The following is a 16,000-nucleotide window of genomic DNA, read 5'->3' on the forward strand; positions in this document are numbered from 1 at the left end:
CTCGTGGCTTTATCATCCCAAATCTGGGGTCACCCCACTGATGGCTTTTGGGACACAACCCCAGAAACGTTATCCTTTAAATCCTGAATGCAAACTGCAGAAATAATAAGAAATGACCTCATTTTGTGGCAACTGTGGTGTTTTTCAGCACAGGTAATGGGATTTGGGGTGGAGAATGGGAACGTCAGCAGAGCCCCCAACGGATCGGAGCTCAGCAGCCAATCCCGCAGCGTGCAATAGCAGTGCTGCCTAAAATCCCCCGAATTTCAGGGTTTAAGTCAGATTTAATGCTAAAATGCCTTCTGGGATCTTGGCCCTAAGTCATAGAATGGCTTGAGCTGGAAGAGACCCTTGGAGGTCGTCGGAGTGATGAGCCCTGAAAGAAAAAATAAAGCTAAAAGAGAAGGAAAACAGATCAAAAAATTAAAAGGTTTGGGTAATTCTGGGTAGGTGTGATGAAGGAGTTGAACTAAGGGCAATCCCTGGTGGTCTAGTGGTTAGGATTCGGCGCTCTCACCGCCGCGGCCCGGGTTCGATTCCCGGTCAGGGAAGAGCTGATTTTACCGATTTTTCCTTTTTTCGGGTGGGAAGATTCTCATTTTCCAAAAACAGCCCCTCGTTCTCCTAAGGGATCACTCTTTAATTCCGCCTTTTTTTCGGTTTTGTTTCCATCCCAACGTACGCCGGCGGGGAGTGTTGGATTTGCCCGCTACAAACGCAGCAATAATAATAATTAAAAAATGAATATTGAAGACACTCCAAAGCTTCAAAAAGTCAGAGTGTTTCTGCCCGGTTTCGAACCGGGGACCTTTCGCGTGTGAGGCGAACGTGATAACCACTACACTACAGAAACCTCCATAGGGAAGCATTTTCCTCGCTCTCCCTTCAGGTTAATTAAGGATTTTAATGGTTTCCCCGAATGAAAATGATTTATTAATTCGTATTTCTTTCGGAATGAAGCGGTTTTTCTCGGGAACGCGCAGTGTCGGTCACACAGCGCGCGCCGGCACCGCCGAACCCAACGCCAAAACGGGGCCCAATGGGCTCCTTATAGCGGCCCGGCTAGCTCAGTCGGTAGAGCATGAGACTCTTAATCTCAGGGTCGTGGGTTCGAGCCCCACGTTGGGCGCTTGATCTTTTCCCACCTTTATTTTAACCAATCGGAACCCCGCAGCGTCCGCCCCCGCAAAGCCCCAATTAAGAAACGCATATATAAATAAATAATCAATTTCAGAACCGACGTAATTAGGTTTTAGGAGGTATTTTCCCCACCGTCAGGATGGCCGAGTGGTCTAAGGCGCCAGACTCAAGGCTTGAGCCTTCCCGATGGGATTTCTGGTCTCCCCTGGAGGCGTGGGTTCGAATCCCACTCCTGACACGTGAATTTTTGCCATTTTTTCCCCCCTAAATTTATATATATATATATATATATTTTCCCCTTCGCTTCCGCCCTACGACCCCACGCGCCGCAATGCTTCGCAATTTTTGCACGGCAATATGGTTGATTTAATAGAAGTTTTTCACAGCCCCGGGCTTGGCCGTGGAGGGGGAAGAGCAGAGCAGCGTTATTTTCGCTCCTATTCCGATATTTTCGCTTTATTTTGGGGTCATCAGTGGTAAAGCCGCCTTTTATTTTTAAAGCTTTTGCCATCGTTTTGCCCCGAGATGCAGAGCTGCGAATTACTGCAGCAGACGCATAAACGGGTGAGAAATCAGCAAAACGACCGTTCCCAGGAGAGAAAAACAGAGAAATGACCTAAAAAATCAACAAAAAGGACCTAAAAACGTACGTTTTTGGAGCAGATTTTGGGGGGCTCGGGAGCTCAGAGAGTGGAGAGGCAAAAAGAGCTTCTCTATGGTGGTTTCTGTAGTGTAGTGGTTATCACGTTCGCCTCACACGCGAAAGGTCCCTGGTTCGAAACCAGGCAGAAACACGCGGTTAGTAGCTTTTTTTTCCTCCTCTATCTGCAGGAGTTTTGTGATTCATCATCCCTTCCGAGGGCGCAGTAAAAGGAAGGAAAGCGGTTACAAAAAGGTAAGTCCGCTGCGCACAAAAGTTTCCCCCTTCAGCTTCATGAGAGTGCATCGATATGATGGATTTTGGGGAAAATACCATCTTTTTTCCCTGACCGGGAATCGAACCCGGGCCGCGGCGGTGAAAGCGCCGAATCCTAGCCACTAGACCACCAGGGAAGTGAGAAATCGCCTTTTATTACCAATTTTACAGTTTATTATTGCAGTTTTATCGCAGTGTTTCATAGGGCTGAAGGGCAGCGCGCGAGGCGGAAAGAGTTCATTTGTAGCGAGGAAAACTATTTAAAATCAAGGGGAGGAAAAGAGGAATAGGAGGAAGAAGGAAAAGGGGCGAAAAGAAGGAAATTCACGAAGTGAAGGAAAAAAAGTTTGAAAAACGAGAGGAAAGAAAAGAAGTGTGTGATTCAGCTCTCCCTGGTGGTCTAGTGGCTAGGATCCGGCGCTTTCACCGCCGTGGCCCGGGTTCGATTCCCGGTCAGGGAAAAAACGTTTTAGTTCATCCTCCCAAGAATTTCGGGCTCCAAACATCAGAAATGTACTTTTTTCGAAGGGTGGTACCACATCTGGAAGGAAGATGGGGGGGGAAAGAGCGAAATCTATTGGGAATAGCGTCCGTTTTCAGATGGTAACACCAAATCTGAGGAGTTTGGGTGAAAAAAAGAGAGATTTGGGGAATCCTACTGCAAATACTGGGCAATAGAGAGGCTATATGGGGTTTCTGTAGTGTAGTGGTTATCACGTTCGCCTCACACGCGAAAGGTCCCCGGTTCGAAACCGGGCAGAAACACATCCTATGTCTTTTATACACCCTAATTTTTCTACGAATCCCAGCTGCCTTTCCCCATCCTCTTTCAGCTATCCCACAAAACCCATAATACATTTTGCCCTTCTTTCCCCACACGTTGACTCCTTCCCATCACCCATGCTACTTTTCCCCATTTTCCCCCATATTTTCACTTCAACCACTTTCCTCTACGAATCCCTCGCGCTTTCTGCCTCCCCCTCATCTTCATCAGCCCCCCTCCCCGTTTCCCCCCCCCCAGGATGACATACCCCAGGTGTCACTTCAGCTGCCAAACCTCCGCACCATCCCTCTCCCCCCCCTTCACCACATTTTGCATTCACTCATCCCCAACGTGAGCTAAAAAGAAAACCAAACCAGCAGAGCAGGTGCAGGAGACCTCGTGCTCAACGCATTCCTGCTCCTGCACGGATTTATTTGTTCCCAGGGCATGACCTGGACCAGCAGCCAAAACCCTCCACCTCCCCACGCAATTAATGAGCTCAGCTCGTTGCTATTAAATCAGGCTTTCCCCTCCGTGCTGCTGAAGATGTATTCTCCATTCTTCCACAAACTCTGGTGGGGAAAATGCGGACGTTTTCCCTCCCGAGCTGCTTCCCACCTCCTGTGCTCACCTTTTAATTCCATTTATCGATATGCCAGAGCTGTAATGCGGCACAATGTGAACTGTTTGGGGGCTTTTTTTGGTCTGGAAATGGGAAATGCTGTGTGTAATGACTGGAGGAAGAGCTGCTGGTGACAGTGGGGCTCTGTTCACCTTCCAGGGATGAAAAGTGTCCTCAGATCAGAGAGAAATCGATGGGGATCGTGGGGTTCTCGAGGATTGGGCCAACCCCTGTGTAGCACAATGGTAATTACACTAATTAGAGCGGCGCATCCTTGTGTAGAGGAGCAGGAATAGTCTGCTCACGCACACCCTACGGCAGCTGAGGCGTGGAGGAGCCCGGGGCCGTTTGGGTTGGATTGAGCTGAATGCAATAAAAATCCCATGGGTTTTGGGGGGGGGGAGCAGCAAAATGAGGAAAAAAAGTAGGATTTCGGGGAGAGCATTGCGAGGGAGGGCAGAATTGGGGCTCCCTGGTGGTCTAGTGGTTAGGATTCGGCGCTCTCACCGCCGCGGCCCGGGTTCGATTCCCGGTCAGGGAAGAGTTGGGTTTAAATCCGTTTGCCCACTTTTGTTTCGGAGCTGCGCACAGAGCTGTGCAGAATTTGCACCCCAAGGGGAGGAAAACAAACGCGATTTCTCATCCCGGAGCTCCTCTGCCCCTCCCCCGAGTTTTGCACATCCTAATTATCAATCCCTAAGCACCCAATGGGCGCCCGGCTAGCTCAGTCGGTAGAGCATGAGACTCTTAATCTCAGGGTCGTGGGTTCGAGCCCCACGTTGGGCGAGAGCTTTTCTTCCTACTCTGCGTTTTCAGATATAAATAAAACTTATTTCCAACTCCCTACCGCATATTTTTTGCTACCGTCCCCTATTTTCAATACCGTATCCTATACTTTCAGACATCGTGCCTCATATTTTCAGGTATTACACCACGCTCTCAGATATAACACCCCACTTTCGGATATCATATCCCATATTCTCAGAGCCCACGCCCCATTTTCAGAGCTCACACCCTTTATTTCCAGGCATCATACCTCATTTTCAGATGCCGTGCCCTCTTTTCAGAGCTCATACCCTCTATTTTCAGATACCCTACCCTTTATTTTCAGGCATCATTCCCCATTTTCAGGTATTCAGTGCCCCACACCGAGAACACCCCCCCCTTACTTTGAACAAAGCACTCTGTGCTTAAGAAAACCTGGGTTTCATTAGGGTTTGTGCCCCCACCCCAAGAAGATTGGCATCACCACCACCTTCGTTTGGCTCAGGTGAAGCCAAAGGGCTCTGAAATAAGGCGCCAGCTTTTTGGGATCACGCCCTAATTAAGCACACCGTGCCCTAATTAAACATGGCGTTCCTTAAGGCCTTAACCTCGCAGCTTAAGCCTACAAAGGTCTATGAGTTGCTGGATTTTTAGGGTGTTTTTGGGGGGGGGTTCCCCCAATGCGGGAGCTATGGAGCTTATAGGGTTTGGGGGGTGCTCACCCATGTAATGATTTTTTCCGCTCTCTGCTCTCGGTGTTTGCCCAGGTGCACGCAGCATTGTTCCCACAGAACAATGTCCTCCAGCAGCTCCGAGGTCGTTCAGTCCCGGGTCACGGGAGGAAATCATCCCCTATAAAAGCAGCGGGGCTGAGGGGGCCGTGGATGCTTCGGACCTGGAGGGGATGCGGTAAGGGGTCTCTTTTTGGGGTTTTCTTTGGGGTTTTTCTGCGGTGCGTCCTCATCCTGCTGCGCTGTAAGATTTCCCACGTGAGGATCATTTGGGGGCTCATTAAATCCGTTTTTGTGCAGAACCATCACCGAATCTGTTTGCTGAAGTCACGAAAAAAAGGCAGAAAAAGGGATTTCTGCGAGCCCGGCTAGCTCAGTCGGTAGAGCATGAGACTCTTAATCTCAGGGTCGTGGGTTCGAGCCCCACGTTGGGCGGCTCTGACTTTTCTGTTCTCGTTTTCCCGGATCTGCGCCCCTCGAGGGATGGGAAATCAGCGGTGTGATTTCAGAGCCAATTTTTAGCACACCATTCCGTCTATCACTGAACTTCCAGGAGCAGTTGAAGGGAACTGTTGGTATTTCACATTGACTGGAGGTGCTGGGAGAGGGTTTAAGACCACACTTCAAATTTCTCTGCTTTTTTTCCCCAAAAAAGGGATGCTGCAAACAGACGTGCTGTTTGTTTTCTACCCCTTTTCCCCCTCGCTTTAGGGCTGATCCTCAAAGGAACTCCATCCCCTGTCCCAAAATGAAGCTGCTCTTCGTGGGGCTGGCCCTTGTCCTGTGTGTTGGAGTCGGTGAGTTAATTAGGGCTGAAGTTAATTAGGACGTAACGAGGAGAGCACCATCGGAAGAGGGTGGCCTTAAAGTTCCCTTCCAACCCAACCTATTCCGTGCCAAAGTGGATCTGTGAATGCAGGTGGTGGGTGGGCCCTGGTGGGATCTAAACCTTTGGGGTCACTGCTGCCTTTTAACTGGAGAAACTGGAGCAAACCTCTGCAGATTTGGGCTGAGGACTCTTTGCATTCTCCTTTTCCCCCACAGTTGAAGCCCTTCAGTGCAAGGTCTGCAAATACAGCCTCCCCTATTTTGGGTGCCTCAGTGGGGCCAACAAAACCACCTGCGAGCGGAAGGAGAAATGTGCCATCATTAAGACCTTCCTGGGTCAGTAGCAGGGTACAAAACCCTTCGATTTGATTTTGATTTTGGTTCATTGGGGTCAAAACTGCATCGGGTTTCTTTTCCCAGCCCAATGGGGGTCATCCTCAGGATCTGCCCCGGGGGATCCAGGGGGGTTTGCAGAATGGGGGAGGACGTGGGGGGAGGTTAAATCTTATCTCAGTGGAGGTGGGTTTCTTAAAATAGCCCTTTTTAGGCAAAGGAGGGACTGAGTCTTCTACAGAAGCAATATGAGCCTCTCTGTGCGCGTGCTCGTGCCTTCATTAGCTCTTCCTCCTAATTAAACCAAGCTGCGGCCTCATTTGGGGCACAACATTTCAAGGGCTGGTGGCACCACTGATTATTCCCTGCGAGTTTAAGATTCCCTCTTGCTATTAAGAGTTTAATTTTGTCTCCTACCTTTCCCCTACAGGGAGGATGACCCTCTATTACCAACAAGGCTGCACCTCCACCCTGAACTGCGGCAGGGAGCGGGCGTCGGATGCAGAATCCCGCCTGACATCCCGGTATTCCTGCTGCGAGACCGACATGTGCAACGAGGAGTGGGACGAGGACCCCACAGATTAATCCCAGTGGGGTCAGGATGGGGTCCACCGACGTGGCCCAGCCCTTCTATGCTGCGAGTCCCGAACCAAACACGAAATATCCTGCCCTAAATCAGGATGTTTGGACCCAACCTGCCTGCAGGGCTCTCCCGTGTGCCTGGCCTGATCCTGCTCCGGCTCCTGCAATAAACCAGCTGTCAATCACAGGACGCTGTGAAGTTTTGGCTGGTGTGAGAGTCTTCCTTCTCCTATTAACAGCCCTTCAGACTCAGCACTCTTGAGTGGCCCCAGGATTAATCCTGAACCAAAGCCCCAAGGGCAGCCCAAGGAGCTTTTCCTGCCTGTGTCTCATTTCCCCTAGCACGCGGGGCTGGGAACGTTGCAGCCTTGTTAACCAAGGGTTGCAAAGGAGGTGCTGAGAGGAACAAAGGAGGTGTGTATCTGCGAGGTCTGTTTTACCCAAATTAATCCCAAATTCCTCCGTTCTTCAAGAGTTGATTCAGCCACCAAATGCACGGAGGTAAATGGTCCTCAGGAGGCACTGAACTTCCATTCCTGACGTCAGGTGGAAACTGAAGGGATGGGGTTGGGTTATTCTGGCATTCCTGGAGGATTGGGGGGGTAACAATAAATAAAAGGCTTGTAGTGTGGGAAGATATCATAAGGATGAAATGTGGGAGTGGTGTGGTTTGGAGGTTCTGGCTCAAATTTTGGGGTGAGAGGGAACAACATCCAGCAGTGGGCAGCGATTGCTCGCTCCGATCCTAAATGTGAGCTTGGATGTGCTTAGAGCCACTTAATGCAAGAGGAAGCTGCAATGCTCAGCCCCAGGATGGATCAGTACCGAAAAATCCCGCAGGGAAAGGTGTGATCAGGGTCCAGTTCCCTGTAGCTGCTGATTGGGATGCCCGAAGCCCTCACCCTAATGGGGGAGGGTGAGAGGTGTCCTGCAGGAGAAGCTGGCACGGTGCTGCCCCGGAGGTGAGCTGGGAGGTGGTGCGAGCGTTGAGGTTTGTGGTGGGGGAGGAGGTGGGAAGTCTCGGTCCTTTGGGTTTTGGGGGGTGGTTAAAGGACGCAGAGCCCCTTTGGAGAGGGCTCGGGGTGGGAGACAGGTGGAGGGAGGTGCTGGAAACAGGATCCCGGCTCCGGGCTGGGAAAAACTCTTTGGCACAGAGGAGCAGAGCAGCGGAGGAGAGCAGTGGGTGCCCGGGATAGCTGCAATGGGGGAGGGGAAGGACTGGTAAGTGAGACGAGGTGGGGGTGGGGGTGGGGGGGAACACAAATGGGGCAGGAGCTGAGCGGTGCTGCGGGGTCGGTGGTGCTCAGGCTTTGAGCTGGATCCCTTTGTGGAGCGGAGTGGCCGCCCGTGGTCCACGCTTTGTCCCTCTGCACGTCGGGGTGCCGGGACCCCGATAACGCCGTCCTAGATGCAAAGGGTCGGGCGGTTCGGGAGACCACCCCCACCCTACACCTCTGCTCCGAGGTACGCCGGGGTGGGGGTGGTGGATGTGTCTGTCTGTCCGTCCGCTCCTCCCCGCCCTGCTTTCCTCTCTTTGCTCACCCCAATATCCCTCCTGCTTTTTCCCCCCCCCATCCACGTTTCTCCCTTCTGTTCTTTTCCACGTTCCCAACCCTCAGCCCGCTGCCTCCTCCTATAGATCCCACACCAAATTCCTCCAATGAACGATTTCTGTCTGTTTACAGCTCAACGAAAGCCAGCGGGGAGAGCAACTCCCAGCCCACGCCGGCATGAGCCTGTGGCTGTGAATAGGGGCGGTGTGGGGCGATGCGTACGCAGAGAGGTGGAAATCACTTTCCCTTGGGGAACTGACACCACAAAGGGGCGTGCATTGCACCTATAGGATGTGTGCGTGTGAATCTGTGCGCGTGATACGGTCTGAGTCATTTATTCCGTGTTATTCCTGCCCCCAAAGCAGCGTGGGGTGTGGGATGGGGATATGAGAGGAGGGGATCCCGCACCGTAGCCCCCAGGAAACCCAGAACCGGGTTCAAACTGACGTGGAGCAGCTCCTTCCCACCCCAAACACGGAGCAGCACTCCCGATCCGTGTGTCACCCGACGCGATTTTCATTCCCTCATTAGGAGGCGATGAATCACCCCCAGAAGCGTCTGCTTTTCTCTGTTGATAGCAATCATCTCGTTATTCGGGTTCACGTTACCGTTGACTTTTACTTCCCTTCTCTGTAACGAGAGAAAGCCGCGGCACCGACCCCATCCAGCAAACCCACCCCGGGGAGCTCCTCCTGTCTTAAGGAATCCCCCTTGGAAGGCAAATATTCCCATTTGGGAACAGAAAAAATGGGTTGGTTTTTTTATTTTGGTTTGCTTTGTTCTGTGGGATCCCCCCCCCCCCATTGAGACCCCGTAGTTATGGATCTGGGGGATCCTCAGCTGGATCTCGGTATCGCTTCGTGCCACGCGTCTCCCCTTTCTCCCGTTGCTTTTTACAGCCCTGGATCCCCACCAACGTCGTTTTAAGGGCTGGAGGTGAAATGGGTCTTTAGCAGGAGCTCGGGTGTACCTGGAGCAGCACTGCAGCCCTGGTGTTCGGTGTCTGCCCCCCAAATGGTTTCCTTAATAACAGCAGCAATTAATGCAGGTGGGGAGCCGAGAGGCAAGCTTCTTTCGGAGGAGCAAAGAGCACGAACGTCTTCTCGCTCCCTTTTCCCTCCACCCGTGAGCTGTGCCCTCACGCTGAGGTCTTCGTTACCAGTTTAAGGAAACCGGACCCTGCAGCGGGATCGTTCCTGGAACGGGAACGCCCATGGGGCCGCGTGCCAAGCATTCATGCTCTGCCTCCAGCCCCGGTGAAATCAGTCCTTGCCCGCAGGAGAGAGGCCATGGCTGCGGTCTTCCTGCCCGGGAGCCTGCAGGACGAAGCCACTTGCTCCGTCTGCTTGGAATTCTTCAAGGATCCCGTGTCCATCGAGTGCGGCCACAACTTCTGCCGGGCGTGCATCGTCAAGAGCTGGAAGGACTTGGAGATGGACTTCCCCTGCCCGCAGTGCAGGGAGGTCTTCCAGCAAAAAAACCTCCGGCCCAACCGCCAGTTGGCCAACATGTCCGAAATCATCAGCCAGTTCGCTCTCCGTGGGGCGAAGGGGGCAGAAGAGGACGGGCTCTGCTCCAAGCACCGCGAGGCGCTCAAGCTCTACTGCAAGGACGACCGGAGGACGATCTGCGTGGTGTGCGACCGCTCCCGCGAGCACCGTCCCCACGCCGTGGTCCCCGTGGATGAGGCGTCCGAGGAGTACAAGGTGTCCGTCCGCTGTCCGTGTGTCCCTTCCACCTCGCTTGGGCTGTCTGTCGTCCCTGTGGTGTCACCTGGCTTGGCGTTGCGAGGTGTCGATGTTTTGCCATGAGAAGGGACAGTTTTTGCAAAGATTTTCACGGCTGCTTTCTCTCTGGGGAAAAAAAAATCCCCTTCCAGTTATACACAACCCATTTATGCCCGGATATCAGGGTGGAGGACCGTGAGCTCTGCAGAAGGGATGGAGAAACGTCTTCCCTGCAGAAGGGATGGAAATCCAGAGCAGCCACAGGAGGCTGTAGAACAGCTTTTTGCCCTCTGCACCCCGTGGGCACCCACCCGTGGGGTGACAGCTGGCTGAGCAGACACCCACAGCTATTCTAGGGCACTGCCTGCAGCCAGGGCTCAGCTTGCATCAGCAGCAAAGGTTAGCGAGGCGGAGGCAGCTGCTGAAAGCAGTTCACATTCCCTCCCATGGTCTCCTGCATCTCCCTTCGGAGGTTTCTTTGTGTTTGCTGCGTGCTCGGAGGGTTGGGAGCGTGGGGGTGCGTGGGCAGAGCTGAGCCAGCAAATTCATCCAGTGAGAGGGACTCTTGAGATCCTGCTCGTCCTTGTGGGGCTGCAAGGACAAACGGTGCCCACGTGGAGTAATGCAACGATGAGATGAAATAGAAAGGAAAGGGGAAAGGGAAATCGTCGTCGGTGACAAATGAGTGATATTTCTTCTCTTGATTTCCCAGGAGAAAATCCAGGGCCGCTTGGATTTCCTGAAAAAGGAGAGGCAGGATCTGCTGGAATTTAAAGTGAATGACGATAAGAAAACTCAGGAGCTTTTGGTGAGTGCCATGCGATGCTCTGGGGCGATGGGTTTGGGTTGGGATGTTGGAGGGGCTGGGGTATGCCATCCCCATGGGACTAACGCCATCAGGCTGCCCCAGCCCGTGCTTCTACTCTACCACTGACATGAAATTGTGTCCTCCTCCCTGTCTGCTGCTTTTCCAACTGGAAGGGCTGGAAATAGCCCCAGCCAAGTGCTGTGCTTTCACACCACGATGGTTTCAGGCCATATTTTTGAGGGCATCAGAGCTGTGCTGATGGCCAACGCAGAACGAATCAACCACAGTGCATTCAAACACCTCCAGGGGATGCGTTCCCCGAGGGCTGATTGTGTCTCCCTCCACACCGTTGATGTTTTGCCTTCAACCCACCCTTTTTTTCCATCTGTGTGTACATTTCATTCCCAGAAAACCATCGAGACCGAGCGTCAGAAGCTGCTCGTGGAGTTCGAGGGGCTCCGGCAGTTCCTGCACGATCAGGAGCACATCCTCCTGGGGCAGCTGGAGAAGATGGAGAAGAACATCGCCAAGAGGCAGAACGAGAACATCACCGACCTCTCCAAGGAGATCACGCTCCTCAACAAGCTCATCACGGAGCTGGAGGAGAAGATCCAGCAGCCCGTGCTCGAGTTCCTCAAGGTGAGAGGGTTGGGTCTGACCGTAGGGCCGTGAGATCGCTGATCAACGAATCTTTGGAGCGTTGAATCAATTGAACTGTAGAATCATTGGATCGTTGGGTCATAGAGTCATAGAATTATTGAACTGCAGAACCCTTGAACCGTAGGATCGTTGAAGTGTAGACCATAAAATCATTGATCTGTCGAATCGTTGGATCATTTAATTGTAGGCTCATTGGGTCATTTAATCGTAGAACTGTTGAGCTGTGGAATTGTAGACTCGTTGGATCATTGAACCGTAGAATCTTTGAATCAAAGAGCCAAAAAATGTTGAAATCTTTGGACAGGAGAATAATTGGATGGAAGAATCTCTGGATTGAAGAATCTTAGGACCACTGAATGAGTTTGCAATGAAACAAATCTCCAACTTTGCATCCTGACACTTCCATCTCTTCTTTTTCAATGTGTTCTTGGGTGCTGTCAACGTGCTTGGAAGATAACTGCCCTTACGTCATTACCACTGCTGTTATCTTCACTTTTAATGAGAAATCCACTCCTCTGGCAGAGGGGAGTTGTTGAGAGCTGGGCACGGAGGCACGTGGAGCCCTGCAGGACGCGGCCCCGTGCCAACAGAGCCTTGGCTGGGGGCTGAAAGCAGAGCTGTCTTTTCAAATCAAAATGGGCTCTTACCAAGCTGGAAAGTATGAAGGAGGGAGCAGATGGGGTTTGGGTATTGATTGCATTGCAAAGAACGGAGCTGGAGCAGCTCCAGCGCTGCCCAAACCTTCCTCTGCAACAGCAGAAGGGTTGGAAATACAGGCCCCAACTGCCCACCCCAAAACCAGGCAGACCCATCGCTGTTCTGGAAGGCAAAAAGCCAACGGGAGACCTTAAAGTGGTCAGAGCTGCGATGAGAACGAAGTGGTGCGTGCACAACTCTGCTCGTGGAGCTGTGTATTTCTTTTTGTTTGAACCCAAACCAGATTTTCAAGCTCTGCTCTCTCGACCCCACTGGAGAGCGCTGCAAATATTTGCAGAGCTTAAGCAAATCTTAAGATGGCCCCAACGTTTGGCGGTGGGGTGATCCCCTGCGGTCTTTGCTCAGCTCCCACCGACTGCGCACAAAAGCGATGGTGTAACAACAGGGGATTCAATGAATTGTTTTCTGTAATCCTCAGCCAGTCCTTCTTTTTCATCCTCTGAATTTCCTCCGTGGAGCAACTCGTTAGCGAGGGTATTTTAACCTATAGTTTTCCTCCATAATTAACCCTTTTGGAGGGAGATATCTGACCCAGGATGCGATGAATCCTTGGATAAGCCCTTCGTGGGAGCCCAGATGTGCACAGATGTGCAAGTTTCATGACAGCTTTTAGGGGACAAGACGCAGAAAATGTTGTCCCTTCAGCTCTTAGGTCAATGTCCTTCTGTATTTTGGGTCTTTATATGGCAGACCTCCAAAAGGAAACGGGTTGGGTGGGAGGCCAACGAAGTCGCCTTCCAACCCAAACCATATCATGAATATGGTCAAGAAAAGCACTGCTGGTGGGACGGGTGTCCCTACTGAGTTCAGTGCACGGGGCCAGGCACCGACCTCTCACTCTCTCCCTCTTTTTCCTTTGTAGGATGTGATGACCATCATCAGCAGGTACGGAGCACTGCCTCTCCCTTTCTTCCACGTTTTTTCCCCAAATATTTTCGTGTAAAGGTCAGTGCTTGCTGACCAGAATCCGGGGGGGATTCCTGCACGGTGCAGGCCCTCCATTGATGCCATTTTGGGGTAGACAGAGTGCTTCCCCCCAAAAAAAAATTGCCCCAGTGCTTTCAAATTTGGGGTCTGACAGCTGTGATGGGAGAGGAGGAGGTGGAAATTATCCCCCTCTCTTACAGATAAACTGGCTGCAGCTCCAATGAGACCGTGGGGATGGGCAGTGCCAATGAACAGAATATAAATATAAAATAGGGGGGAATAGCGGTGATTTTCTTCGTGTTTTCCCCGCAGAAGCGACGAGGTGAAGTGCCAGAAGCCCATCCCCGTCTGCACCGACATGAAGATGCACGTCTGCAATTTCTCCCTCAAGACCGTGGTCCTCGAGAAGGTCCTAAAGAGATTCAAAGGTGCGCGGTGCGGAACGGCCGCGAGATGGTGCGAAAGGGTCGGGAATGCGGAGCGGAAAGGAAAGGAAAAAGGAAAGGCGAGAGGGGGAGGAAGGAGGGGGATGTGGAGGGGAGGAAGGCAAAGGGAAAGGAAGGAGGGGAGGAAGGGAGAAGGGAAAAAGAGAGGAAGAAAGGAGGGGAGGGGGGAAGGGAGGAAGAAAGGAGGGGAGGGGGGAAGGGAGGAATAAAGGAGGGGAGGGGGGAAGGGAGGAATAAAGGAGGGGAGGGGGGAAGGGAGGAATAAAGGAGGGGAGAGGGGAAGGGAGGAAAAATGGAGGGGAGGGGGGAAGGGAGGAAAAAAGGAGAGGAGGGGGGAAGGGAGGAAGAAAAGGGGAGGAAAGGAGGGGAAAAAGGGAAGGGAGGGAGGGAAAAAAGGAGGAAGAAAAGGGAAAGAAAGGAGGGAAAAGTGGAAGAAAAGGCATAAACGTAGATGAGTCCTTTGGGGCAGTAGGAAAGGGTTGCACTGAGTGCCCACCGCTCACTGAACGAAGAGAACAAAACACTCCAAGGCACAATAGGAAAAGACTGTAATAAATCTTTCAATAACAGAAACTATTTTAATGTTTTGCTGGGGTTCCCCCCCCCCCCTTTTTTTTTTCCTCCCCTTTTCCTTTCTCCCCCTCTTTTATTTCTGATTTTTTCAGCGTTCCCATTTACCCCTTCCCTCTCCTTTTTCAGAAAACCTGCGGGACGAGTTGGGAAGAGGTGAAAAAGGTAAAAAGAGAAATGGTGGAGGTGCAGCGTCCCGAAGCAAAGACTTTAAATTGTGGTTGTGATTTGCAAAGCCAAAGAGAGGGAAAAAAAGAAAAGAAAAAAAAAAGAAAAAAAAGGCACTCTAAATTTTATATATATTTAATTTCTTCTTTTTCAATGATTTCCAGATCCAGCCTGCTCGGTCCAAGAACCAAAGGCCGATTTTTCTAGCTGACGCCGGGGATCTGACAGCTGAGCGAGGTCCTTTCTGCCTCTTTACCCTTAACCAACCCATAGCGTGGCACAGCAGTAATGGATTTGGACCCCCTCCCCCCCAAAAAAGGACCAATTTCAGTCTCAATCTGCTTGACTTCTGCCAGATCTGCAGATTTCAGAGCCTGCCCGTGGATCCTATTGCCACTGTGGGATCCCACCCTCCAGTTTATTCGGCCAGGGGTGTATTTTTGCTCTTAAAGCACTGTTTTTCAGCACAGGATTTGCAAACCCCCATGGGGTCGGGCCCTCCCTCGAGACCCCTGGGAGCGAGAGGCCCCACTGTGCTCCCCAACATCCCCCCCCCCCCCCCCCCCCCAGACCCATCTCAAAAAAGAAGAGAGGTGGATGGTGTCGGCAGTGCGGTCCTCCCTGCATGTCCGTGGTGGTGTGTGTGCATGTGCAGAGGTAAAAATAAACCCACAGCAGCCGCCGAATCCCACCCCTCTGTCTGCCCCACGTCATCTTTTCCGAGAGCTTCCCCACGGTTGCTCTCCCCTTCCCAACGCCCATCAGCTCTCGATCACATCGTGTTGGACTCCACACCCCCCCCCAATCCTGGTAGAGCAGAAAGGCCTTCAGCTGGAGGAGCTCTGGCACGAAACTCAACACATTTCTGCTCCCGAGGTCCCACCCTGGATGCCCCCAAAGCCACAGTGGGGTCTCATCCCGACGCGGTGCCTTTGCTGATTACAACCACAATTTGAGGTCACTAACGTGCTCGCTGTGCCCTCTGATTATTTTTTTTTTGTGGAAGGGGAAAAGATGTTGGGATCCAAAGCGTGCTCTTGGTTGTGGGGTGTGACGTGGTGTGCGAAGACGCCCTTAGGTCACGGCTTTCCACGGGGACTCATTGTGGGAAGACAGAAACGTATGGGATAAAAGCACTCCGCTTTGTGTGCAGTGCATCGGGTGGGCTGGGAAGAAAAGGGAGAATCAAAAAGATTGATTTGGAAAAATATGGGGGAAAAAAAAAACCCAAAAAAGCCTTGATCTAAGGTCTGCTTTTACTGTAGGCAATTCCTAATTACTTGCATGTGGCTTCACGGTGCTCTTTGCTGGCTGGCAGTGTGAGTGTTGCTCTCCTTATTTCCCCACTGAAGGAATTGGGGTCTCAGCACCCGGTGCTTCCGAGGGCCTGTCCTAAGAGCCAAAATTGGGGTGTTGCTTTTGTAGGACAGCTTAGGTTGGAAGGACCCTGAAGACCACGGTGCCCCATTGCCCACGTTGTCCTTTCGGGGCATCCTGAGCCTGATCTTGGTCCTTATTTACCATAATATATCATGGTTCTGTTGGGGCTCAACCCTTAATGGGGTTGTGAGGCTGTAGGTGCTCATCCAACGTCCTTAACGAGGTTCTGACCCCGGGTTTCTCGTCTGTATGGGTTCAATTGGTGCTCAGAACGTTCGTAGCATTTGGGGTTACTCCAATTTAGTTGTAAAAGATGAGCCCTAAGCACCTCCAAGCCAACGTCTCAGTGGGTTCCCTTCTTCGC

The 16,000-nt window shown here is 52.0% G+C and overlaps 1 protein-coding gene and 11 non-coding genes across 12 annotated transcripts in view; 10 read left to right on the top strand and 2 right to left on the bottom strand.

The window, feature by feature from the left end:
* The first annotated feature begins 479 nt into the window (after positions 1 to 479).
* On the top strand, positions 480 to 551 carry TRNAE-CUC (transfer RNA glutamic acid (anticodon CUC)). The gene has a single exon. It is a non-coding gene; the product is annotated as a tRNA-Glu (tRNA).
* A 229-nt stretch (positions 552 to 780) lies between these two features.
* On the bottom strand, positions 781 to 853 carry TRNAV-CAC (transfer RNA valine (anticodon CAC)). Its single transcript has one exon. It is a non-coding gene; the product is annotated as a tRNA-Val (tRNA).
* Positions 854 to 1,056: 203 nt separating this feature from the next.
* TRNAK-CUU (transfer RNA lysine (anticodon CUU)) lies at positions 1,057 to 1,129 on the top strand. Its single transcript has one exon. It is a non-coding gene; the product is annotated as a tRNA-Lys (tRNA).
* A 144-nt stretch (positions 1,130 to 1,273) lies between these two features.
* On the top strand, positions 1,274 to 1,378 carry TRNAL-CAA (transfer RNA leucine (anticodon CAA)). The gene is made up of 2 exons: positions 1,274 to 1,311; positions 1,334 to 1,378. It is a non-coding gene; the product is annotated as a tRNA-Leu (tRNA).
* Positions 1,379 to 1,861: 483 nt separating this feature from the next.
* Positions 1,862 to 1,934, top strand: TRNAV-CAC (transfer RNA valine (anticodon CAC)). The gene has a single exon. It is a non-coding gene; the product is annotated as a tRNA-Val (tRNA).
* A 187-nt stretch (positions 1,935 to 2,121) lies between these two features.
* On the bottom strand, positions 2,122 to 2,193 carry TRNAE-UUC (transfer RNA glutamic acid (anticodon UUC)). The gene has a single exon. It is a non-coding gene; the product is annotated as a tRNA-Glu (tRNA).
* A 252-nt stretch (positions 2,194 to 2,445) lies between these two features.
* TRNAE-UUC (transfer RNA glutamic acid (anticodon UUC)) lies at positions 2,446 to 2,517 on the top strand. Its single transcript has one exon. It is a non-coding gene; the product is annotated as a tRNA-Glu (tRNA).
* A 231-nt stretch (positions 2,518 to 2,748) lies between these two features.
* TRNAV-CAC (transfer RNA valine (anticodon CAC)) lies at positions 2,749 to 2,821 on the top strand. The gene has a single exon. It is a non-coding gene; the product is annotated as a tRNA-Val (tRNA).
* A 1,089-nt stretch (positions 2,822 to 3,910) lies between these two features.
* On the top strand, positions 3,911 to 3,982 carry TRNAE-CUC (transfer RNA glutamic acid (anticodon CUC)). Its single transcript has one exon. It is a non-coding gene; the product is annotated as a tRNA-Glu (tRNA).
* A 172-nt stretch (positions 3,983 to 4,154) lies between these two features.
* On the top strand, positions 4,155 to 4,227 carry TRNAK-CUU (transfer RNA lysine (anticodon CUU)). Its single transcript has one exon. It is a non-coding gene; the product is annotated as a tRNA-Lys (tRNA).
* Positions 4,228 to 5,299: 1,072 nt separating this feature from the next.
* Positions 5,300 to 5,372, top strand: TRNAK-CUU (transfer RNA lysine (anticodon CUU)). Its single transcript has one exon. It is a non-coding gene; the product is annotated as a tRNA-Lys (tRNA).
* Positions 5,373 to 8,091: 2,719 nt separating this feature from the next.
* TRIM7 (tripartite motif containing 7) overlaps positions 8,092 to 16,000 on the top strand; it is an 8,565-nt gene continuing 656 nt past the window's right edge. Inside the window, exons 1-7 of the mRNA XM_065753975.1 lie at positions 8,092 to 8,144; positions 9,282 to 9,939; positions 10,673 to 10,768; positions 11,177 to 11,407; positions 13,008 to 13,030; positions 13,385 to 13,500; positions 14,218 to 14,253. Of these exons, the coding sequence (XP_065610047.1) occupies positions 9,523 to 9,939; positions 10,673 to 10,768; positions 11,177 to 11,407; positions 13,008 to 13,030; positions 13,385 to 13,500; positions 14,218 to 14,253 (919 nt within the window). The 5' untranslated portion in view covers positions 8,092 to 8,144; positions 9,282 to 9,522. The remainder of the gene's footprint in view (positions 8,145 to 9,281; positions 9,940 to 10,672; positions 10,769 to 11,176; positions 11,408 to 13,007; positions 13,031 to 13,384; positions 13,501 to 14,217; positions 14,254 to 16,000) is intronic.

This window comes from Cyrtonyx montezumae, unplaced genomic scaffold (genome assembly GCF_038088225.1).
Source record: "Cyrtonyx montezumae isolate F1298 unplaced genomic scaffold, pur_monq_1.0 scaffold_88, whole genome shotgun sequence".
Classification (NCBI taxonomy): Eukaryota; Metazoa; Chordata; class Aves; order Galliformes; family Odontophoridae; genus Cyrtonyx; species Cyrtonyx montezumae.